The sequence below is a fragment of the Siphateles boraxobius genome, unplaced genomic scaffold (assembly GCF_051911475.1).
Source record: "Siphateles boraxobius isolate OS27281-9 unplaced genomic scaffold, OSU_SipBor_1 53, whole genome shotgun sequence".
Lineage (NCBI taxonomy): Eukaryota > Metazoa > Chordata > Actinopteri > Cypriniformes > Leuciscidae > Siphateles > Siphateles boraxobius.
Window position 1 is genome coordinate 7,993,889 of NW_027509175.1, and position 20,976 is coordinate 8,014,864.

The window sequence follows — 20,976 nt, forward strand, 5'->3', positions numbered from 1 at the left end:
AAAAGAAGAAGAAAAAGAGTCACACCCTTCATTCATTCTTCAACATTCATTCATTAAGTTTATTCATCATTTGACAATACATATTTTACAGAATTTTTTACGTTAGTGCAATGACAAATTAAAGCAGTTATTTTATTTTAGAAACAAACATGTATTCACAATATAGCTTTATTTTACAAGTAATATGTAAATGTGTTTCATTTGATGGTCATAAAAATCTTACACAAGAGGGCAGCAGAGTTCATCGTATGTAAGGCAATTTTTCACATTAAAACACATTTAAGCGTTTTAAATGTTTTACAAGTTTTAATTAGATGTGTTGCTCATAATAATAGTTTTATTTTTATGTTAATTTTTTACATCCTTGTTTTATTCAATTGTTTTCTAAGTGTTTTACGGCTTAATGTTCACTTAAGGTATGTTTAAAGAAAATGACTTAAAAAAATAAACCTACACTAAAAAAAGTTACTGTCTGAAGTAAAGATTGTCACAACTATTTTACATTGTCGCTCTCTATGTTTTATTCAATTTATTTTTACAGGTCTACCATTATTATTATTATGTTTTGAATGACTACGTTGAGAAAACGACTTAACAAAAAAAAAATCATTTGTTTCAGTATGTTATTTTTCTCAATACTACACGAATAAAACATTGTTAAGTCCGATGGTGGCACTAAAATTGCAGAAAATAAAGCGATCAATTTTTTTTATTCGCCCACTTAATAAGCAGAGAGAATATTCTTTGTTGAACTTCGAAAGGAAAAGAAAAAATAGACAAAACAAGCATGTTGTCATCAATTGTCAGGGCCAAACTGTTATTGTTCCACGTGTTTTAAAATGACATCCAGTTTTCTCGAAACTCCGCCTTTCAACTCACAGTAGCGAGACGCCATTGGTCAAACACGCTGTCAATCAAACAAACATGGCCGTGCCTTCTAATTTTTTTTATTTTTTTTTTGCCTTCTAGTTTTCTACTGTATGCTGTTTGATTTGAGTGACATCACCAGTTCCGTCCCAACGCGGAAATGTGCAATATTTGTAATTTTATTATAGGATCGGTTGTCTAGCATGTCACAAACATATGCTGAACCACAACAGTACTGTAAGTGATTGAGTATGTCGCTGTGAATTTTTTTCCGACACTATGTGATAATGACGTTTTGTTGGAGGAGTTTGGAGCCCGTTCGACCTTAGTGTATATTTACTGACACGAACCTCAAACACGCCGCAACTTTAACCAGATTCAGGGAGAGAATGATGGACTGGAGATTGAAGCTGCTGCTGCTGTTCTTGCTTAGCTTCGCAGGAATCGTGTCACAGGTAATAACGGGAAAATAAATCTCATGTTTACCACTTTATGTTGCTGGTCACCATAGGGAATGCACGGGGACAGTGATATGTGTTGATCTATTTTTGGATACGCGGAGGCGGGGTGCTTTGGGATCCTGAAATGATAATTAAAAATAATAAACAAACAAATCAGAAAGAGCTTATTGTTATTATTGTTATTATTTGTACTGTTATTATAATAGTAAAATTATTACTCGTTGTAGTTAATAATCATAATAATGAAATGTGTGTCAGTCAGATTAATTTGGTCGAATCGGTTCAGTCGTACGGTTCGTTTGAACGAACCTATTCACAAACCCCATTCACTCTTTATTACTCAAAAGCGTCCCTAGGCTGCCTTTTAATATTAATTTTGTAGTGAAATTGTTGTTTTTATCATTATGTTTTCGATTAGGTACTGTAGGTTGCATATTATACGGGTTTTTTTTTTGTACTAATATTTGCCATAACTATTAAAATTTTTGCAGACATTGAATTTTATTTAATTGAAAGTAAAGTATTATCAATATAAGGCTACAATAATAATAAAAAAATCGTGACATTGTTATAGGTATTATACCTACTTCACGGTTTTATTCCTGATCAAAGTCATTTCGAACAGTCGAGTGTTTTACAAACGATTTGTGAATCGTTTCGATCGGATCATTAAAAATAATCAGTTCAAAAGTAGCCTAGGATTCATTTCGTGAATCGGACTTTGTCGGACACCCAAGCAACAAGCTTGGAAGACGTTGGAAACACACCATAGTAATTGAGTTTTTTTAAGTTAATTTCTGTTTGCAATACAGTTACAATAGTGTCATATTACTCGAACCTGAGCACGAGACCTTCATGGGCGCGCGCTTAATAGGCTTGTACTGGAGAGCTCGCGCAATGTAATATGCATTGTTCCCAGAGCTGGTGCACGTGTGTTATAACAAGAGTTGCTATCATGTGTGGGGGGGAAAAAGAGTGGTCAAGAGTGCTATATGATCATTTATTTTATTCACTTACTAGCCCATGTGTGGCCCGTAATGTTTTGTAGGCTTCGGTCTCATTTTGACCTGAGTAAATTTAACTGTTTTTTTGCCCTCAGGATGAATCATTCTAAATGTAAAATATTATATCTCCTCAAATACATAATGATTATATGCATTAATAAAATGACAGCTTAATAATGTGCCCATTAAAGTAAATGTTTTGCCTTATATTGGTGTATTTTGGAGGAGAAAGGCAGTTCTGCAATTTTTTTGCAAATTCTACAGTCAATCAATTGTAGCTTACAAAAATATGTTAAAAAAGAACGTTTTGCTATCTTTCCCATTAAGTTATGAAAACATAATATCTGCATGTTCTCTGACTGTTCAAAACACCAATTTTTAAATTGTTTTAAAATAGTTTTTCTTTGGGTATGCAAATCCACACAGCTGTATAATGTTAGGCCGTTTTTGGTAAATATAGGAGTGGCGTCAAATGACTATGAAGAAGGATATCCTGGTTAATGTCTGTTAACCGTGCTCTCTTACACAAACACACACAATAGCCCAACCTCATGTAGCCAAACCTGTACACACTCTCTCTCTCTCTCTCTCTCTCTCTCTCTCTCTCTCTCTCTCTCTCTCTCTCTCTCTCTCTCTCTCTCTCTCTCAAGAGAACACACATTATTAGTATTTTTGGCTACATATCAGGTAGCATTTAGTTAAATAGTTTGATATCTACAGTTGTTTTACTGGTTTCTCTTTCAGTGTGAGGGAGGAAGTTCAGTCTCACTCCCTGAGTCTCTGCTCTTTGTTTCCACACTGGATGGAAGTCTGCATGCCATCAGTAAACAGACAGGAGACATAAAATGGACACTTAAGGAAGGTGTGTGTCTGTGTGTGTATCTGCATGTCTGTGCATTATGACAAGTGATAACAGAAAGAATATGATCCTGCTGTTCTGTAGTATCAAGATATGTGTTCAAAGTAAACTTCTTTCCGTTGTTACAAACATGACATATTTGACATTTTTAAAAGTAGTGTATATGAATATCTGCCAAACAACTTCCATAACCATTTCACCTTCTCTCTCCTAGATCCCATCATACAGGTTCCTGCATATTTCCAAGAGTAAGTGTTTAACAGATTCAGAAACAAAGTTAACATACTACCATTCAAAAAATTTGAGTCTGTAAGTTTGTTCTTTAATATTTTTGAGAGAAGTTTATTCTGCTCACCAAGGCTGCATTTATTTGATCACAAATACAGTAAAAACAGTAATATTGTGAGATATTATTACAAACAACTGTCAAAACTAAAACTAATCAAAACAAATTTCCAGGATTCTTGTATGATTAGGAAGTTCGAAAGAACAGTATAAAAAACGTATGTGACATTATAAATGTATTTGCTAATTTTTGTTTATCAATTTAATGTGTCCATGCAGAATAAAATAAAATAACATCTTACTGTCCCCAAATGTTTGAACGGTAGTATGTGTGCATGTGTTTGTGTGTGTTAAAATCCAGTTTAAATCAAAACTGACCCTGATTACTTTATTTCTTGTTCCCGGTCTATGATTGATTCATTGATCTATGTTATTAAGAATCATTTTTTGTCTCATTTATAGTCTTTCATCAAATTGTTATAACTTTATCTGAAACAACATTCCTTTACCAATGACTTCGCTTAAGCCATGCAGGCTATTGGATAATGTTATCAAAAGCCAAGTACCAATTTGTGCATTGTTTTTAAAAAATCCTGTATTCAGATCTGACTCGATTCTGGTATGTAAAGCTCACTTTCACAATCCAACATGTATTCTGTATTTTCACTTCATTTTCAACTCTTGTAGGCCAGGCTTTTTACCGGATCCCAATGATGGCAGTCTGTATGTTCTAGGAGGCAAGCGTAAAGAGGGTCTGATGGTGAGTGTCACGGGCAGGGCTGTGAATATTTGTCTGAGACAGTTACAGCATGTCATTTATATGAATCTTCTCTGCAGAAACTCCCGTTCACTATTCCAGAACTGGTTCAGTCTTCTCCCTGCAGGAGCTCTGATGGAGTGCTCTACACGGGTAACGTCAAACATGTTTGTGTGTTTGCAATGTTTTATGGTGAAATTGGTGTTTGACATCTGTAGTGAAAAATTCCCATTCTCGTATTTTATTTGAAAAAAGAAAAAGTAATTTCAAGCACAATATGATTTTCCAAAAGTCATGAAAATGAATAAAATATAATAGTCACAGACATACTTTTAGTTTTGCTAAGCAATTTTATAGGCAAGATTAGCTTTTTTTTAAGTGTTTGCATAGACTTTATAACATTAAAGGGATAATTCACCTAAACATGAAAATTCTGTCATTAATTACTCACCCTCATGTCATTCCAAACCACTTAGATTTTCATTCATCTTATTCACAATAAAAGCCTAAATTCAATCTGTTAATCATATGAAGCAATCGAGTCTCTTCAGAAAATTTGGAATAAACTGCTCAATTCATGTGGATTAGTTTTACGATCTCTTTATGAACCGTTTGAAGCGTCAAAGTGATAGTTGCATAGCTGTCAATGGAGGGACAGAAAGCTCTCAGATTTCATCAAAAAGATCTTTTGTGTTCAACAGAAGAAAGAAACTCATACAGGTTTGGAACGACATGAGGGTGAGTAATTAATGACAGAATTTTCATTTTTGGGTGAACTATCCCTTTAAGGGGTGTAGGAACCCTGATAGCATGTTCATGAAATGTGAAACCCGTGGAAAGCTGCACTCTAATTTATTGTACTGTCTACATTCCCAGGTAAAAAAGAGGACACTTGGTTTGTGGTTGATCCTCAGACAGGTGAAAAACAGACAAGTCTGAGCACCTCCTCCTCAGACTCCATCTGTCCCTCTGCCCCACTGCTGTACATTGGCCGGACAGGTCCGAACACACATACATGCACCTTGTTTTATAACTCAGCACACTCATGCCTGTCTATGTGTGTCCCTTTGCACATCAGATTCCTCTATTTACACCCTAAGTCATTCTGAAACTGCACATATATTTCTAAAGATTTATTTATTTATATCCAATATATTTAACATGTATGGTAAAATTGCAACCAGAACACCCTAGCAACTGCATTGCATCACCTGGCAACCACCAAAGATAAAAAAAAATATGGTTATATTTACAGCTGACATCTTGAAATTTTCACAGATTTAGTTGCATTGCATTCTACTGGCAATGTAGCATTCGTGTTTTTGAAAGAAGTCTTTTATGTTCACCAAGGTCACATTTTTAAAATAAAAAATACAGGGAAAAAAAAGTGATAGTGAAGGCAAATTAGGTTAGTGAGTGAAAACATTGTAAATCTTTTCTTTGTACTTTTGTCAGTTAAATAAAGGTTCAAGAGAATGAACAAATAGCAGATTCTTGATTTTATTGCATTTTAAAAGATGTCCCAACTTTTCTGGAAATGGGGTTGTATATTAAAATAGAAAATAACTATTATAAATTGTAATCATATTTCACAATATTACTGTTTTTAGAGACTTCTTTCAAAAACATAAAACAATGCCTCCAAATCATGTGTTGCATGTACGCACGTATGTCTGCAGAATATATGATCACCATGTATGATACGAAGACTCAGGAGCTCCGCTGGAATGCCACCTACAACGACTACTCCGCCCCTCTCTATGATGACAAAAAATATGAATACAGTATGAATGCACAGATTTTACAAGCCAGTCTACTGAATTTGTGAATCCATATGAGTATGTTGGGGATGTTTTTGGATTTCATCATGGTTGCGTTTGTGTCTGTGTATCACAGAGATGTCACACTTTGCATCCAGTGGGGACGGTCTGGTGGTTACGGTGGATCGGGACTCTGGTGAGGTCTTGTGGATGCAGAAGTTCGATTCTCCAGTGGCAGGGTTCTACTTGTGGAGTCAGGACAGTCTGCGGCGAGCTCCTCACCTGACAGTGTCTACAGAAACACTGCGTTACCTGACCTTCACTGCAGAAAACACACAGTCCCAGACCATGAAGTGGGTCTACCAGTTCACAAAGGAGAATCACAGCACTAAGACTCAGCTAGTGTAAGACAATCTTACAATAGTATTTTTAAAACCTATTTATTTAAAGGGATAGGTCACTCAAAAATACAATTCTGTCATAATTTACCCACCATTTCGTGCCAAACCTGTATGACTTTCTTTCTTCCATGTAACTGATCAAGGCAATAGAGTGGTGCAGGAATGACGTCAGAAACCGGAAGACTAATTCGCCGCTGGTTTCTTCGAGATTTTCCTATGGGGTTTTATAATGGGGGTATTTTCGATTTCTGTGTAAAATAAGGCCTGCCTCTCACCCATTGAGTCCAATGCATAATTCCACACACTCTCTTAAAGGAACAGTTCAATTAAAAATTAAAAATAAACTTAACTTGATGTTTTGTTCTACAGCGTAAATAACACACATACATAGTGACAACGCAATTTTTGAAGTAGTAATGTTCTTTTTTTTTTAAACGTTTTTAATACGTTACTAGATAAGACAGCTTTGTGTGTGAGTGTGTGCAGTGTACGTTGAAGAACAAAACATCAAAATATCGTCATGAAGTGAAAAAGACGCATTATAAAACACCATAGGAATATCTCCAAAGAACCAGAGGCTCCAAAAACGTCAACAAAAACAAACTGGGCTAACCCGCACCAAGAAACATAACAAACTGTTCCAGCCAATAACCGACAAGAAGGATTTGGGGGGTGGGGTTTGGGGGGTTAGTGCGCGGATGAGGAGGAGGGAGGGTCTAGCTAGCCTCCGTTTTGTTTGACAATACTTCAACGTGAACAAGAAGTGACGTCACCCAACTTTGCTTAGAGCACCTTTAATATGCCCAAATTTATAACAGAAAAAAATATTTTTACAGCCTGGTACAAAAAGTAGTTTTGGTCTATATAGCAAATTTTGCCCTTCATGACAACTGTGAAGGCGGATTTTTTTTTATAACTCATCCGTTTAAATCATATTAAGCCTTAAAGTTCTGCATAATTAAGGGCGTGGCCACTTGATTGACTGGTGGATTGCTGCTGCTATTACTACTAGCCGTTTTTCTGCTGTCTGTTAGCCGTCACGTCACCACAGCTAATCCCGCCTCTTTGCCCATTTTCGGTTATCCGGGAGTGAAGTTCGGTGACGCGCTGCCAAGATGGCGACTGCCGGCTCCGCCCACTTTGGGCTTCAAAAATGCTCTTAAGAAACCTACGAGTGACGTCACAGACACTACTCCATATGTTTTTACAGTCTATGGTTATTGCCTTTGGTTACTTTAAAGGGGAGAGGCCTGGTTGAGTTGTGTTAGTAATGTGTTGAAACTCGTGGTTATGGTGACATTTCTGAAACACGCACAAAGCAGCTGACCAATCAGAGCATATTGTGCTTTTCAGAAGGAGGGACTCCATAGAGACATGAACTAAACAGACCGTTACTGACAGACTGGAGCCCTGTCCCAAATGGAACCCTTAGCGCTCGCCGTCTTCCCCTCAGTCTGCACTTTCTTTACGTAATGCCACTTTGACTGTCGGGTACAAGTCTGCTGCTGAGCAATCTTTCAGGCTCAGCAAAAGTGTGCATCGAGGGCGCATTTCGGCTGCAAATGGGTGCTTACCAGCACCCTTCTGAAAACTAAAATGACTAGAGATGCACATAAAATGCGCCATTTGGGACAGGGCCTGGGAAGAGAGGTGCTGCAACAATGTAAAATTGTGAAAGATAAAGTGTTTTTGGAACATTCAAGCATGAAAACCTATTCTAGTAAACCCAAAAAACAAAATCAATACTTTGAGAAAGGGCATAATAGGTCCTCTTTAATCTAATTATGTATTATTGTGTGCCTATTTTGATAGTCCCACTCTCTATGTTGGCAAGACGGACTCTCATCTGTATGCTTCTGCCTCCCTTGTACATAAGGGTGTTGCAATAGTGGTAAGTTCAGCTATACATTTTTCAAAACCAATGGTAAATCTTCCTTCTGATTAACCTTATTCTTTTCCCATGGAAGCCAAAAGGTCTCACTCTTGCACGCATCGAGGGGCCCATCACAGCTGGCGTCACACTGGGTAATGGGCGGCCCGAGTGTGAGATCACGCCCAGCACTGATGTGAAATATCCACCAGGAAGCAGCACCTCTCTGCAGAATCAGTGGCTACTGATAGGTACGGACAACCAATACATTTGAACACACAAGGTATTTATCTTTATACAGTTGTGGTCAGAATTAATGGCACCTCTGATAAATATGATAAAAATTGCCTGTAAAAAATAAATCTGCATTGTTTATCCTCTTGATCTTTCATTAAAAAAAAATAGCAAAATACTAACCTTTCATTGCAGTTAAATAATTGACATTTGGGGGTATATCACATTATGAAATAAATGTTTTTCTACAAAACACGTTGGCCACAATTATTGGCACCCCTAGAATTTCTTACGAGTAAAATATCTCTGAAGTATATTCCCATTAATATTTACCTTTTTTTAGCACACCAGGGTGACTAGGAACATGAAACTGTCTAGCTATGACTTCTTGTTTCACAGGAGTTTAAATATGAGGAAACACAAAGGCCAAATTCCCTTAATCATCCATCACAATGAGTAAAACCAAAGAATATAGTTCTGATGTGCATCAAAAGATTGTTGAGCATTACAAAATAGAAAGTGGCTGTAAGAAAATAGCTAAAGAATTGAAAATCCCCATTTTGACCATCAGGGCAATAACTAAGAAGTTCCAATCAACTAAAGATGTTACGAATCTGCCAGGAAGAGGACGTGTGTCTATATTGCCTTAATGCGTGGTGAGGAGGAAAGTTTGAGTGGCCAAAGACTCTCCAAGGATCACAGATGGATAATTGCAGAGATTACTTGAGTCTTGGGGTCAGAAAGCCTAAAAAAAATATATCAAACAACCACATGTTGTTTGGGAGGGTTTCAAGAAAAATCCTCCTCGCTCGTCCAAAAACAAACTCCAGCATATTCAGTTGTATATTCAGGAGCCAATAATTATGTCCAGCGTGTTTTGAAGAAAAGCATTTATTTCATAATGTGATTTACCTTTGACCCACTTTCAATTTTTTTTCTTCAATGAAAGCTTAGATTTTTGCGAATTGTTTGAATGAAAGATCAAAAGGATAAACAATGCAGATTTATTTTTTACAGCCATTTTTGATCATATTTACCAGGGGTGCAATTCATTCTGACCACAACTGTATATGCACAGACTCTCTAAATTGCACTCTAAATTTTGCTCATTTACATACTTAAAAGTGTGTACTTTGAGATACATGCATTTGTAATGCTGCAACACACAGGTTAAGTTCTAGTTCAGCAGTTGCAGGACTGAGGTTCATTGGGCTGGGCTGTAAAATGTGAAGAAGTACACAACAAAAATCATCGTCCCTTAAACTGTTGTCCTAAAACAGCGGCTTATTATATTATATTATATTATATTATATTATATTATATTATATTATATTATATTATATTATATTATATTAATACTATTTTTGATTTAATTAAAACAATTAATATATTAAATATAGTTAAATCAAAAACATTATAGACTATTATATTATATTACATTATAAATAGATTTAATGTTTAAAAAATGTAGTTAAATAACAAAATAAAAAAATATTTAAAGAAAGAGCTTTTAAAAATTACATTTCTTAATGTTTATTCAACGAATATCAGTATATTGTATTACATTTATGCGTGTGTGTGTGTGTGTGTGTGTGTGTGTGTGTGTGTGTGTGTGTGTGTGTGTGTGTGTGTGTGTGTGTGTGTGTGTGTGTGTGTGTGTGTGTGTGTGTGTGTGTGTGTGTCCACAAAGATAGCAATAAATGTTCCTTGACTGTCTTTTGGTCCCCATGAGGAAAACAGCTTATAAATCGTAGTAAGATATGTTCTTTGAAAATATGAAAATGCAAAAAGTTTTCTGTGGTGGGTTGGGTTAGGGGATAGAATATACAGTTTGTACAGTATAAAATTCATTATGTCTATGTAATGTCCCCATAAAACACGAAAACCCATTGTGTGTTTATATGTGTGTGTGTGTATGAGTAGGTCATCATGAAGTCCCTCCTGTGGCTCACACCACCATGTTGAGAGATTTTCCAGAAAACCTGCAGCGCTCTGGTGATGTCATCCCACCTCGAGGTTCTGGTTCTTTCCGTTCTGCCTCTCCCCCAGTGAGTCCAATGCATAATTCCACACACTTAAGCAAAAAATTAAGAAACATTTATTCACCCTCATGTTGTTTGAAAAATTAACAATCATGTTAGTATGTGTATTATTTATTTTGTGATAAACACATACAATGATATTTTGCATAATGTTCGCAGTTCTGTTTTCCAGATAATGTTTAAAAAGTACCATAAATGTAATCTATAAATAAAAGTACCGTAAAGTAATCTATGCAACTACATTCCAAGACTTCTAAAGAAAATAACAGAAAATATGACATAGTTCTGATACCTTTATATTGTGATTGATTGTTTATAATGGCTATTTCCATGTAACAAACTATGCTGAGAATAATGCTTGATTTAGCTAAATGGGGGATTAACATGAATATTGATTCTTAAATGAAACTGAAATAAATTGAGATTCAGATGACAGAGTCTATAGCATCTTAATAAGTGGTTGTAGGCCGTTGAAAATCTCATGCATGATGAAATGGCAAGCATTTCGAACAGCCAAGCACAAACTTGTCATCTTTTGTTTACAGTTGCCACCAGTAACAAAGCACAGCTCTTCCCCCGTTTTGCCAGACTCCTTGACCTCTGACCCCATGACCGTGCTGGTGGTGACACTGCTGCTGGGAGCATGGATTGCCTTCCTGCTAACACACAATAGGGTGAGTTATAGATTTAGTATTTGGAATTAATTGGTATCAATATCAGTGTTCCTCTAAAGTAACCCTCTGATGTTAATGAATATATATTTATAATTTATTTATCATTAGTGGTGACACCACCTATACACCTATATACATATAACTATTTATACACACACACACACACATAATGTGAGATTAAAGGGATAGTTCACCCAAAAATGAAAATTCGGTCATTAATTACTCAGCCGCATGTCGTTCCAAACACATAAGACTTGCGTTTTTTTTATTTACATAACACATGTGTATATTTTATATACATATAGACCTATACATTGATAATATACATATGTTATATAAGAAATTACACTTAAAAACTGATTGTTGTTCTTTTTCGATCAGCCTTTCAAAATATCCCTGAGGTCTGAAGAGTCAGTTGACTCCAACCCTTTGCCCGGGCTGACCAATCAGAGCGCTCCCTCAGAGTCCAACACTTCCCCCTCGTCATCATCATCCTACAACAACAACAGCAATTCAGGGAAGACTAGCTCTGTTGCATCCAATCAAACACAGCCATTCTCAAGCAAAGACTCCGCCCCAATAACGACAGCCAGCCAAACACAGAGTATGGGATCTATTCTACTGAGCCTCATTAATGAAACACAAAAACAAATTTTTGTGTAAATACAATTAAATCCAAGCTGTATAGCTATCCTTAATTAAATGTATGCTTTAAATGACTAATTATAAGAATGGTTTTAAAGCTTGTTCTGCTTATGTGTTTCATGAGTGAGGGCCATTGATTTTCCTATTTATCTAAATAAGCAGTTTATTTCATCTACAAACCTACATGTTATTCATATAATGCTAATTTTAATTAATAACGCTTTTCTAAGTGAGTAACTAATGTCGGATGTATTATTTCTTAGCTCTTTCCACATTGCATAGCATTATTTGTGTGTTCATATTCTGCAGATGAACAACATGACGTTGTGGAAGTTGGTAAAATCTCTTTCAGTCCTGCTGAGGTGTTGGGCCATGGGACGGCGGGAACCTTTGTGTTCCGGTGGGTTTTCATGGATTGTGATACTAGTGTACTTATTCTGTTACAATGTCGGTAGTATGTGTAAATGACCATGTTTTCTCGTTCTCCGTGTTACCTGGAATGATAAATTCATGTTTATTTGTTAGCAAAAGTCAGCCAGACTTTTGACACCATTATATCTAAAAGTTTTTCCTACTAAAACAAAGCAGACAATATTTGATAGCTTATCCTTATTTACATGTTTCAGAAATTCACCTTTCTATTGCATAGTCAGCCGAGTTTTATTGAAAGCCATTTGTGGCAGCGATGAAATACCCCTTTATGTTTTTGTAATCTGAGCATTTTTGTTTTGTTCATTGGTTTGGTTGGTTGGTTCGTTCTTTACCCTAAATTCACTTGTGTTGTGCACACAGGGGTCAGTTTGACGGTCGGCGTGTGGCTGTAAAGCGTATCCTTCCGGAGTGTGTAGAGTTTGCGGAGCGAGAGGTTCAGCTCCTCCGTGAATCAGACGAACATCCCAACGTCATCCGTTACTTCTGCACAGAGCGGGACAGACAGTTCACTTACATCGCCATAGAGCTGTGTGCCGCCACACTCCAGCAGGTGTGTTTTAATGAGTGTTTGTGTGTATGTGTATAGAATGACGATTTTAATGCATGGTTTTAAGGGATGCTAATGTTTTTGCCTTCTGCTTTTCACTTTTTTATCATTATTTGTGAAGTCTGTCTACATGAGAATTTTATAATTCAATTCTACACTCTAAAAAATGCTAGGTTGTTTCAACCCATGTTTGGGTCAAATATGGACAAACCCATTAAATTAATAATTTAATGTAAAAGAAATTAAACTAGCGGTTGGGCTGAAATGACTGCCAATTGAAATGACTTTCCTTAAAGGTACTTATATTGAAGATGTTCTCTGACAAATATACAAAATGCGTCATTTTAAAAGATGGTTTCAGGATTTTTATATTTCTTCTAAAAAACATGAAAAAATAGTGATAAAGAATAAGACTTTTGCAATATGCCACTACTAATACAACAATATTCTTATACTATACTGCATTCTCTATTTTTTTACTGTATAATCACATTTTCAGTATTCAATTTCGTCTATAAAAAACTGTATAATCACAACTCATCTGTTCCCATGCACTCTGATTTGGGTTTTTCTGTTTTTGTATGTAGTATGTGGAGGACCCAAGCTGTCCTTACTCAGGCCTGAACCCAGTGTCTCTGCTGGACCAGACGATGTGCGGCCTCACTCACCTTCACTCCCTCAACATTGGTGAGTCACTGTTGTCATAGCAACCACTGCAATGCTAACTTCCTTCCTGTAACTACATAAAAATGAATTACAGTTGCACATGCTATTAGTGCATTGCACTGATGTTTATTAAATGAGTAACTGGATAGTGAGGGCATATATGCAACCCACTGTCATTTCTAATTACGTGACCCTCTCGTATTCAGTTCACAGGGATTTAAAGCCACGGAATATTTTGCTCTCTCTCCCGGGGGCATTGGGTCGAGTCCGGGCGGTGATCTCAGATTTCGGCTTGTGTAAGAAGCTTCCAGATGGTCGCCATAGTTTCAGCCTACGCTCTGGAATACCAGGAACCGAAGGCTGGATTGCCCCTGAATTACTCATAAATGCACCAAAAGGGAACCCTGTACGTCAAACACACACGTCACACGTTGAATTTAAAAAACAGATACTGTGGTATACTGAATTTTAAAAACGAAATAAGATATATTCATATATTTCATTGTAATTCATTGCATTGTTTCCTCTATTTTATCTCTTTAGACAAGTGCAGTGGACATATTTTCTGCCGGATGTGTGTTTTATTATGTGACGTCCAAAGGACAGCATCCGTTTGGTGACACTCTGCGGCGTCAAGCTAATATCCTGTCTGGAGTCTATAACCTCGACCACTTTATGGAGGATATTCATGGTTTGTGTACATGCTTTAATGTGCTTGTATGTGCATGTGTACTCTCTGTTTCAGGTGTGTCCGGCTTTGTTTAGAAACTCTAATCACTGCCATTAATGTCACACAAAAATGTCCCATCAGTAGAAATGATTTGTTTGTATTGCATTGCCATCAACTAATCACTGTGTTGTTTTGGCTGATTAACAAGTGTCTTTTAAAGGGGACATACATAGTATGCCCTTTTTCAAAGTCTCGGTTTTGTTTTCTGGGGTCTAATACAATAGGTTTTCATGATTGTAGTACTCAAGATGAAGTACTATTTTACAGGTGAAAAATAGCCTTTTGGCTAATTCTGGCATGTGTTTTATGAAATTGCACTGTCCCCTCTTAAATAAACCAATAAAAATAAATAAATAAAAGACTACAATCAAGGCATTTCAGGGAGTTCAGAAAGAGTGCACTGATATAGAGAATAACTGCCTATGAAATGGACTTTGTGCTTTGTGACTTTTCAGACCCTTTTTCATGCTCAAACAGCAACATTACACACTAAAGAAAGTTGAAATGTTAAAAAGCTTAATAGGACCCCTTTATTAAGTCAATTGTAAAATCAGCGTCGTCAATGAATAACAAAGGTTTTTATTAGGTAAAATAAATGTTTAATTCATTTGTATGCATTTAAAAATTCTATCATCATTTACTCACCCTTATGTTGTTCCAAACCTATACGAGTTTGTTTCTTCTGTTGAACACAAAAGAAGATATTTTGAAGAATGTTTGTAACCAGAAAGTTGACGGTATCCATTAACTTTCATAGTAGGAAATAAATGCTACCGTCAACTGTCTGGTTTCAACATTCTTCAAAATATCTTCTTTTGTGTTCAACAGAAGAAGCAAACTCGTACAGGTTTGGAACAACATGAGGGTGAATAAATGATGACAGAATTAAAAAAAATTTGGGTGAACTATCCCTTTAATGGTTTTCTGTCTGTTTTTGGTGTTTGTAGAGGACGTGATTGGCAGAGATCTGATTGAGCGGATGATCAGTGCAGAACCAGAGACACGTCCTTCAGCAGCGTCCATCCTCAAACATCCCTTCTTCTGGAGTCCAGAGAAACAACTGCAGTTCTTTCAGGTGTGCGTTTATGTGTGTTCAGTGAAGCATGTTGAAGGGTATAGCGAGAAACTAAATTCATTCTTTGGCTATAGGATGTCAGTGACAGAATAGAGAAGGAGCCGGCAGACAGCCCGATAGTGGCCGGTCTGGAGAACTCCGGCAGATCTGTCGTAAGAACCAACTGGAGGATGCACATATCGGCTCCGCTGCAGGCTGGTAAGCACTGCTATTTACATTTTTTTATAGAAATATTGAATAAAATGTGGATTTTTTTTATGTATATAAAATGAACAATGTTTTATTCCATGTTCATTCATATCTATTAATTTGCATGTCTATAATAAACCTTTTTCCATCTGGCAGATCTTAGAAAATTTCGTACATATAAAGGAAACTCTGTGAGAGACCTTCTTAGAGCAATGAGAAATAAAGTAAGTGTTTAGAACTTTAATGTGTTTCTACTACATACAACAGTCAGTAACCACAAAAAAACAATTCACATTGATATAATATAATAATATTATATATACCATTCAAAAGTTTGGGGTTGGTAAGAATTTTAAAATGTTTTTGAAAGAAGTCTTTTATGCTCACCAAGTCACACTACTAAAAATAGTGTGTGATGAGAACCAAAGCGGTCACAAGGAAAATCAATCACTCCATGGTGGAAAAAACAGAAATGTGGTCAATGGTTATTAAAACGGGTGTGCAAATAAATAGTGTTAAAGGGATAGTTAACCCAAAATAAAAATTCTGTCATCATACTCACCCTCAAGTTCTTCTTAACCTGTATGAATGTCTGTGTTCTGTTGAACTTAAAAGAAGATATTCTGAAGAATGTGGGTAACCAAACAGTTTCTGGTCCCCAATGACTTACATAGTATATATTTTTTCCTACTATGGAAGTCAATGGGGCCCATCAACTGTTTGGTTACCCACATTCTTCAGAATATCGTCCTTTGTGTTAAGCAGAAGAAAGAAACTCATACAGGTTTAGAACAACTTGAGGGTGAGTAAATGATGACAGAATATTTTTTTATTTTTTTGGTGAACCATCACTTTAAGAGCGTGATTAAAACAAAAGTTATTAATACAAACAGTCTGAAAAAACAGCACTGTACAGGTACTAAAATGGCTCCCCTCTACAACAATTGAGTTTTTCTGAGCTCAAGCATCGCTAACCATAACCGACTGTTTCTCATGATCAAAACAATCCATCAACTAGTGTTCCATTCTACTAGTGACGGCTGTGTTAAATACACACACGCTCTTACAAATATGAGCATACCATTTTCAATAAACAGGGTTCCCACGCCTTGGTTAACTTCAAAATTAAAGGACCTTTCAAGGACTTTCCAGGTCCAATACCCTCAAATTCAAGGACTTAATGTGGGGACACATTTCACGTGAGAGCAAGGTTACATCGTGTTACCTTGTAAGAACGTCATGGCAACGTACAACACAAAGTACCTCACGCGGAAAACACTTAACGTAATGTGTAAATGCGTGTAACTAACGTAAATCAAGCAAGATAGTATGCAGATATTGCATAAGCCACGGAGTGTTGACGAAATAACACATTAGCAGACCGGAGGGAATAATTTTTCTGAAAATGTACAGAAAACTTCTTGCACAATATAAATTCAAGCACTTTCAAGGACCTGTATCTATGTATGTTTATTTTTAAAAACTTTCCAGGGCCTTGAAATCTTTTTTTCATATTCACAAACTTATTTCAAGGACCCGTGGGAACCCTGATAAGCTCTAGCCTCATGCAGCCTCTTTGCAGAATAAAACTAATTCTTAAAAAAAAAAATTAATCTTCATGACCCCAAACTTTTTAATAATATCATATCATTTATCCTAACCTCTTCTAATGTTTTTCAACAGAAACATCATTATCATGAACTCCCATCAGAGGTTCAGATAGCTCTCGGTGAAGTCCCTGATGGCTTTGTTACATATTTTACCTCCCGTTTCCCCCGGTTACTGCTTCACACGCATTCAGCGCTCAGCATCTGTGCCCCCGAGAGACTGTTTCACCCGTACTACCACCACTAAACATCCACAGAAGCATACTTGTTTGTTCCTACACAGGACTGGAAGTGAAAAGTAGGGTGCTTGAGGAAATGGACACCTTGAGGACTAGACTAAAGACTATCAATCTATAATTATGGACGTCAGAACTGTGAGCATATTTCGTTGTAGGGCACTACAGACAATTTTCTCATAAACATCCCAATGGGCTTGCTGATTTTTATGCCAATGCTTTTATAGAGACAGGTTTTATAGGTCAGATAAAAAACAAGTGAGTTACTAAGTGTATTAATGGGCTTTTACAAAGCTGCCATTTTTTGCTGCTGGCTTTGCTGCTGGAACCTAATAGTAAAGAAATAAAAAGGCCTTATTTTCTGTTGAGTTGACATTAGCCTATAGATTGGCATATGTTCCACCATTTTTGTTTTATTTTAGTTCTGACTTTTAACACACAAGATTACGGAATCTCCAGCGAATGGTAAAAGTATTTTTATATTAAGGACATGGTTTCTCTTTGGACAAGGATAACTCACAGCCAAATTAAAATTCTGTCATTTTATATTCACCCTCATGTCGTTTTAAAGTCATATGACTGACTTTCTTCCATGAAACACAAAAGGAGAAAGTTTTGAAGACTGCCATTTTTCATTCAGTTACAATGAATGTATAATTTCAAGTTTTATAAAGGGTGAAAAGAACTCAAAAGTATATAATATATATGGTCCATCTTGTGCAGTATATTCCAAGTGTTCTGAAGCCGAAACAGACAGAGTCATTAATAAATGAGCATAAACATGTTCATTTTTGGGTGAACTATAGGTTTAGTAAGGTTACATGCAAAAAGAATGATAAAAGCCAGCACAACATCCATTGATATTTGCAGAAATATGAAGATCTTTGATAATGTGTGTACTAAAACCAAGAAATATTCTCTTTTTTTCTGTCATATTGTACACCAAGTGTACTGTTCATGTATTTGTGTGATTCAGATAAATTGCAACTGTTTTTTTTCTCTTTGTGATTTTAATTGCAGCTCCATGCTACATTTACGGATCTTTTACAGTATACCACATATTGCAGTTTCATCCTCATCTCTCTGTGTTACAGCTTTGAAACACAAATATGGTGTTTCCTTAAAGTATTTTTACTGCCTACTGTACACTAGTTTTATACTGCTAGTTTGAAAAAACATTTATTTTTATAAATTAAGTGTTGACGATATTTTCCACTGGAACTATTCACCAAATGCGGAAATACTAGTGCATTTGTTTTTCTATCAAATATTAAGTAAATGCATAAATGCATGCAAAAAAAAATCTGGATTTTCAATGCACAAAATACTGATTGAATCAGGTTGTAGTCACACACTGGGATAATTACAAGCTACTCAAAAATATTACATTACCATGGTGCACGTGCATAAACATGCTAGTACCATGGTACTTTTATGTGCCATTTTACTAAAGCATCTACAACAGACTATTGGCTAACTTGATGTAAAATGTTTCAATTAAACATGTTTTACACTAACTTGGTGCCCTGCAAAATACTTTGGGCTCTGGTTATACTTTCATACTCTGTTTTTTTGTTTGGTGCACAAAACAATTTAAATAAACTTTATTTTTAAGCATTTTGTTAGTATTAAAGTTTTCCCTGCAGTTTTATTTTATGCATGATAAATCAGCCAGCTCCTAACAGAACAAGTATATCCCATCTAGTCCATAATATTATGTTGTGGTATATGCTTTTATTTAGCAAATATACGGAAAATAGTGTTTGTCAGCTTTGTGATGGCCAGTGTTCCTCAAGCTAAAAGGGATAGTTCACCCCAAATTTTTTTAATTCTGTCATCATTTATTCACCCTCATGTTGTTCCAAACCTGTACAAGTCTGTTTCTTTTGCTTAACACAAAAGAAGATATTTTGAAGAATGTTGTAACCGGACAGTATTTTTTTTTCCTACGATGTAAGTCAATGGCTACCGTCAACTATCTGGTCACAAACATTCTTCAAAATATCTTTTGCATTCAACAGAAGAAAGAAACTCATACAGGTTTGGAACAACATGAGGGCGAGTAAATGATGACAGAATTTTCATTCTTGGGTGAACTATCCCTTTAAAAGCAAGAGTAAATGTTTGTTTGTGCACTCAGTGGCATTGTGAATAAACACTACTAAGTGGACACAATTAAATCAAGTCTTTCCTCTAATGCAGAAATATGCAATATGTTTAGGGTCAGTAAGATTTTTGAATGACTTTGACTCACCAAGACTGTATTTATTTGATCAAAAATACCATAATATGAAATATTAGAATTTGATTAATAGAAAGTTCAAAAGAACAGCATTAACAGAAATGTCTTTACTGTCACTTGTGTGCAATTAAAAGCATCATTGGTGAATAAAATTAGTGGCAGAAGGATGACGTCAAAACCCAGAAGACTAATTCACCGCTGATAGGTCCTCTGGGACAGGGATGGCCAACAGCGCATCGGTGTATGGCTTAGGGTTGACAAAGACTTCTTCAAAAATTAGGTCCATCATGTCAGCAACATAACTTGTATCATAAAACACAAGCACAAACATTATTTTTCTTTTTAATTGGTTGCATTTTGTTTTTACGTTTTTTAAATTTATTTATTTATCTAAAATTTAAATGTATTTTATTTATTTATTTTTGAGAAATACATTTGCGAATTCCAAAATATATGTGTTGTTTGAATGGATTTGCACCCATACCAAAGGTCGGCTGTGTCTTCTGAGGTTTAACTCTGCACTTTCCCTTCCTAGCCTTTGAAAAGTAGATTTTGAAGAGAGGTACATGTTCCTCCGTTTCTGCCTGTGGTCGGTCTGCATTTTCATTATAATGCATAGCAGCCAGGTAGAGCCTGGAAAGACAAGACAAAAGGTTTTAATATTGACAATACTTTTTGGAATTGTAGCCTAATATATCTAAGTAAACAAACTTTCTTTTACCTGCACAGCATTCCGATAAAGATAAAGACAACATTCTTTGGGGCAAAACGAAGGATGACGGCATGGAAAGCCTCCAACGATGAAGTTTGGTGGTGGGGGCTCAGTTTTGCAACATCCTTCAGCATTTTTTTGTTTGTTAGCAACTTCTCCAACTTGTTGAAAGCTTGAGAATCTGCAGACAATAAGAAAATATATTAGAAAACAATACAGTACAGAATGATCTCTGGTAAATTTCTGAAACTTAATAAATAACTACGTGTAGTTTTTGACATTTAGCCTGTATTGACAAAAAACCTGCTTGGAGCCATTTTCTCTTGTCAGTTGTCTTCCGGATTGCATGCTCGCACTTGGGGTAAAGAGGATCCTCATGTGTATGGACATCTCGAACATGGTTCAGGATTGAGTTCCACTTTGCAATTCTCTCTGGCTCGGATGTTGAGCCAGCTGCAGTCCAGTATATGTGATTGTTGATGCTTTTCATTCACTTTTTGAGTATCTCACAGTCTTTCCGCTTACTGATTGCTTCCAGTTTCTTTGAAAGTCCTACAATGAAATCAAAATACTTTCCACTTAGTTAAGATACTCATAAACTGGGTGATTACTCTATTAAGATCCATCATTGTGTAACTCCCATATTTGCAGAGTGCCCTGTTTTTGTTCAAATATTGACAT

The 20,976-nt window shown here is 36.0% G+C and overlaps 1 protein-coding gene across 2 annotated transcripts; it reads left to right on the forward strand.

Annotated features, from left to right (window-relative positions):
* The first annotated feature begins 960 nt into the window (after positions 1-960).
* Positions 961-18,958, forward strand: ern2 (endoplasmic reticulum to nucleus signaling 2). Of its 2 annotated transcripts, none has more exons than XM_077205281.1 (22): positions 961-1,322; positions 3,077-3,194; positions 3,406-3,439; positions 4,164-4,236; positions 4,314-4,386; positions 5,110-5,232; positions 5,913-6,017; positions 6,130-6,397; positions 8,207-8,285; positions 8,362-8,515; positions 10,422-10,546; positions 11,086-11,214; positions 11,596-11,818; positions 12,169-12,259; positions 12,652-12,841; positions 13,426-13,525; positions 13,711-13,910; positions 14,048-14,195; positions 15,182-15,309; positions 15,384-15,507; positions 15,655-15,722; positions 17,182-18,958. In XM_077205281.1, exons 1-22 carry the CDS (start codon positions 1,257-1,259, stop codon positions 17,350-17,352), a joined length of 2,790 nt encoding a protein of 929 aa, XP_077061396.1. In that variant the 5' UTR covers positions 961-1,256; the 3' UTR covers positions 17,353-18,958. The 2 variants fall into 2 exon arrangements, with proteins under 2 accessions (XP_077061396.1, XP_077061397.1); XM_077205282.1 differs by having other exon boundaries at positions 978-1,104.
* Positions 18,959-20,976: the final 2,018 nt, after the last annotated feature.

Excerpts from the sequence above, each read along its gene's own strand:
- ern2 (XM_077205281.1), top strand. The coding sequence starts at position 1,257 with ATGATGGACTGGAGATTGAAGCTGCTGCTGCTGTTCTTGCTTAGCTTC. Across the intron at positions 1,323-3,076 it reads TCGCAGGAATCGTGTCACAG|TGTGAGGGAGGAAGTTCAGT; the intron begins GTAATAACGGGA and ends TTTCTCTTTCAG. Across the intron at positions 11,819-12,168 it reads GACAGCCAGCCAAACACAGA|ATGAACAACATGACGTTGTG; the intron begins GTATGGGATCTA and ends CATATTCTGCAG.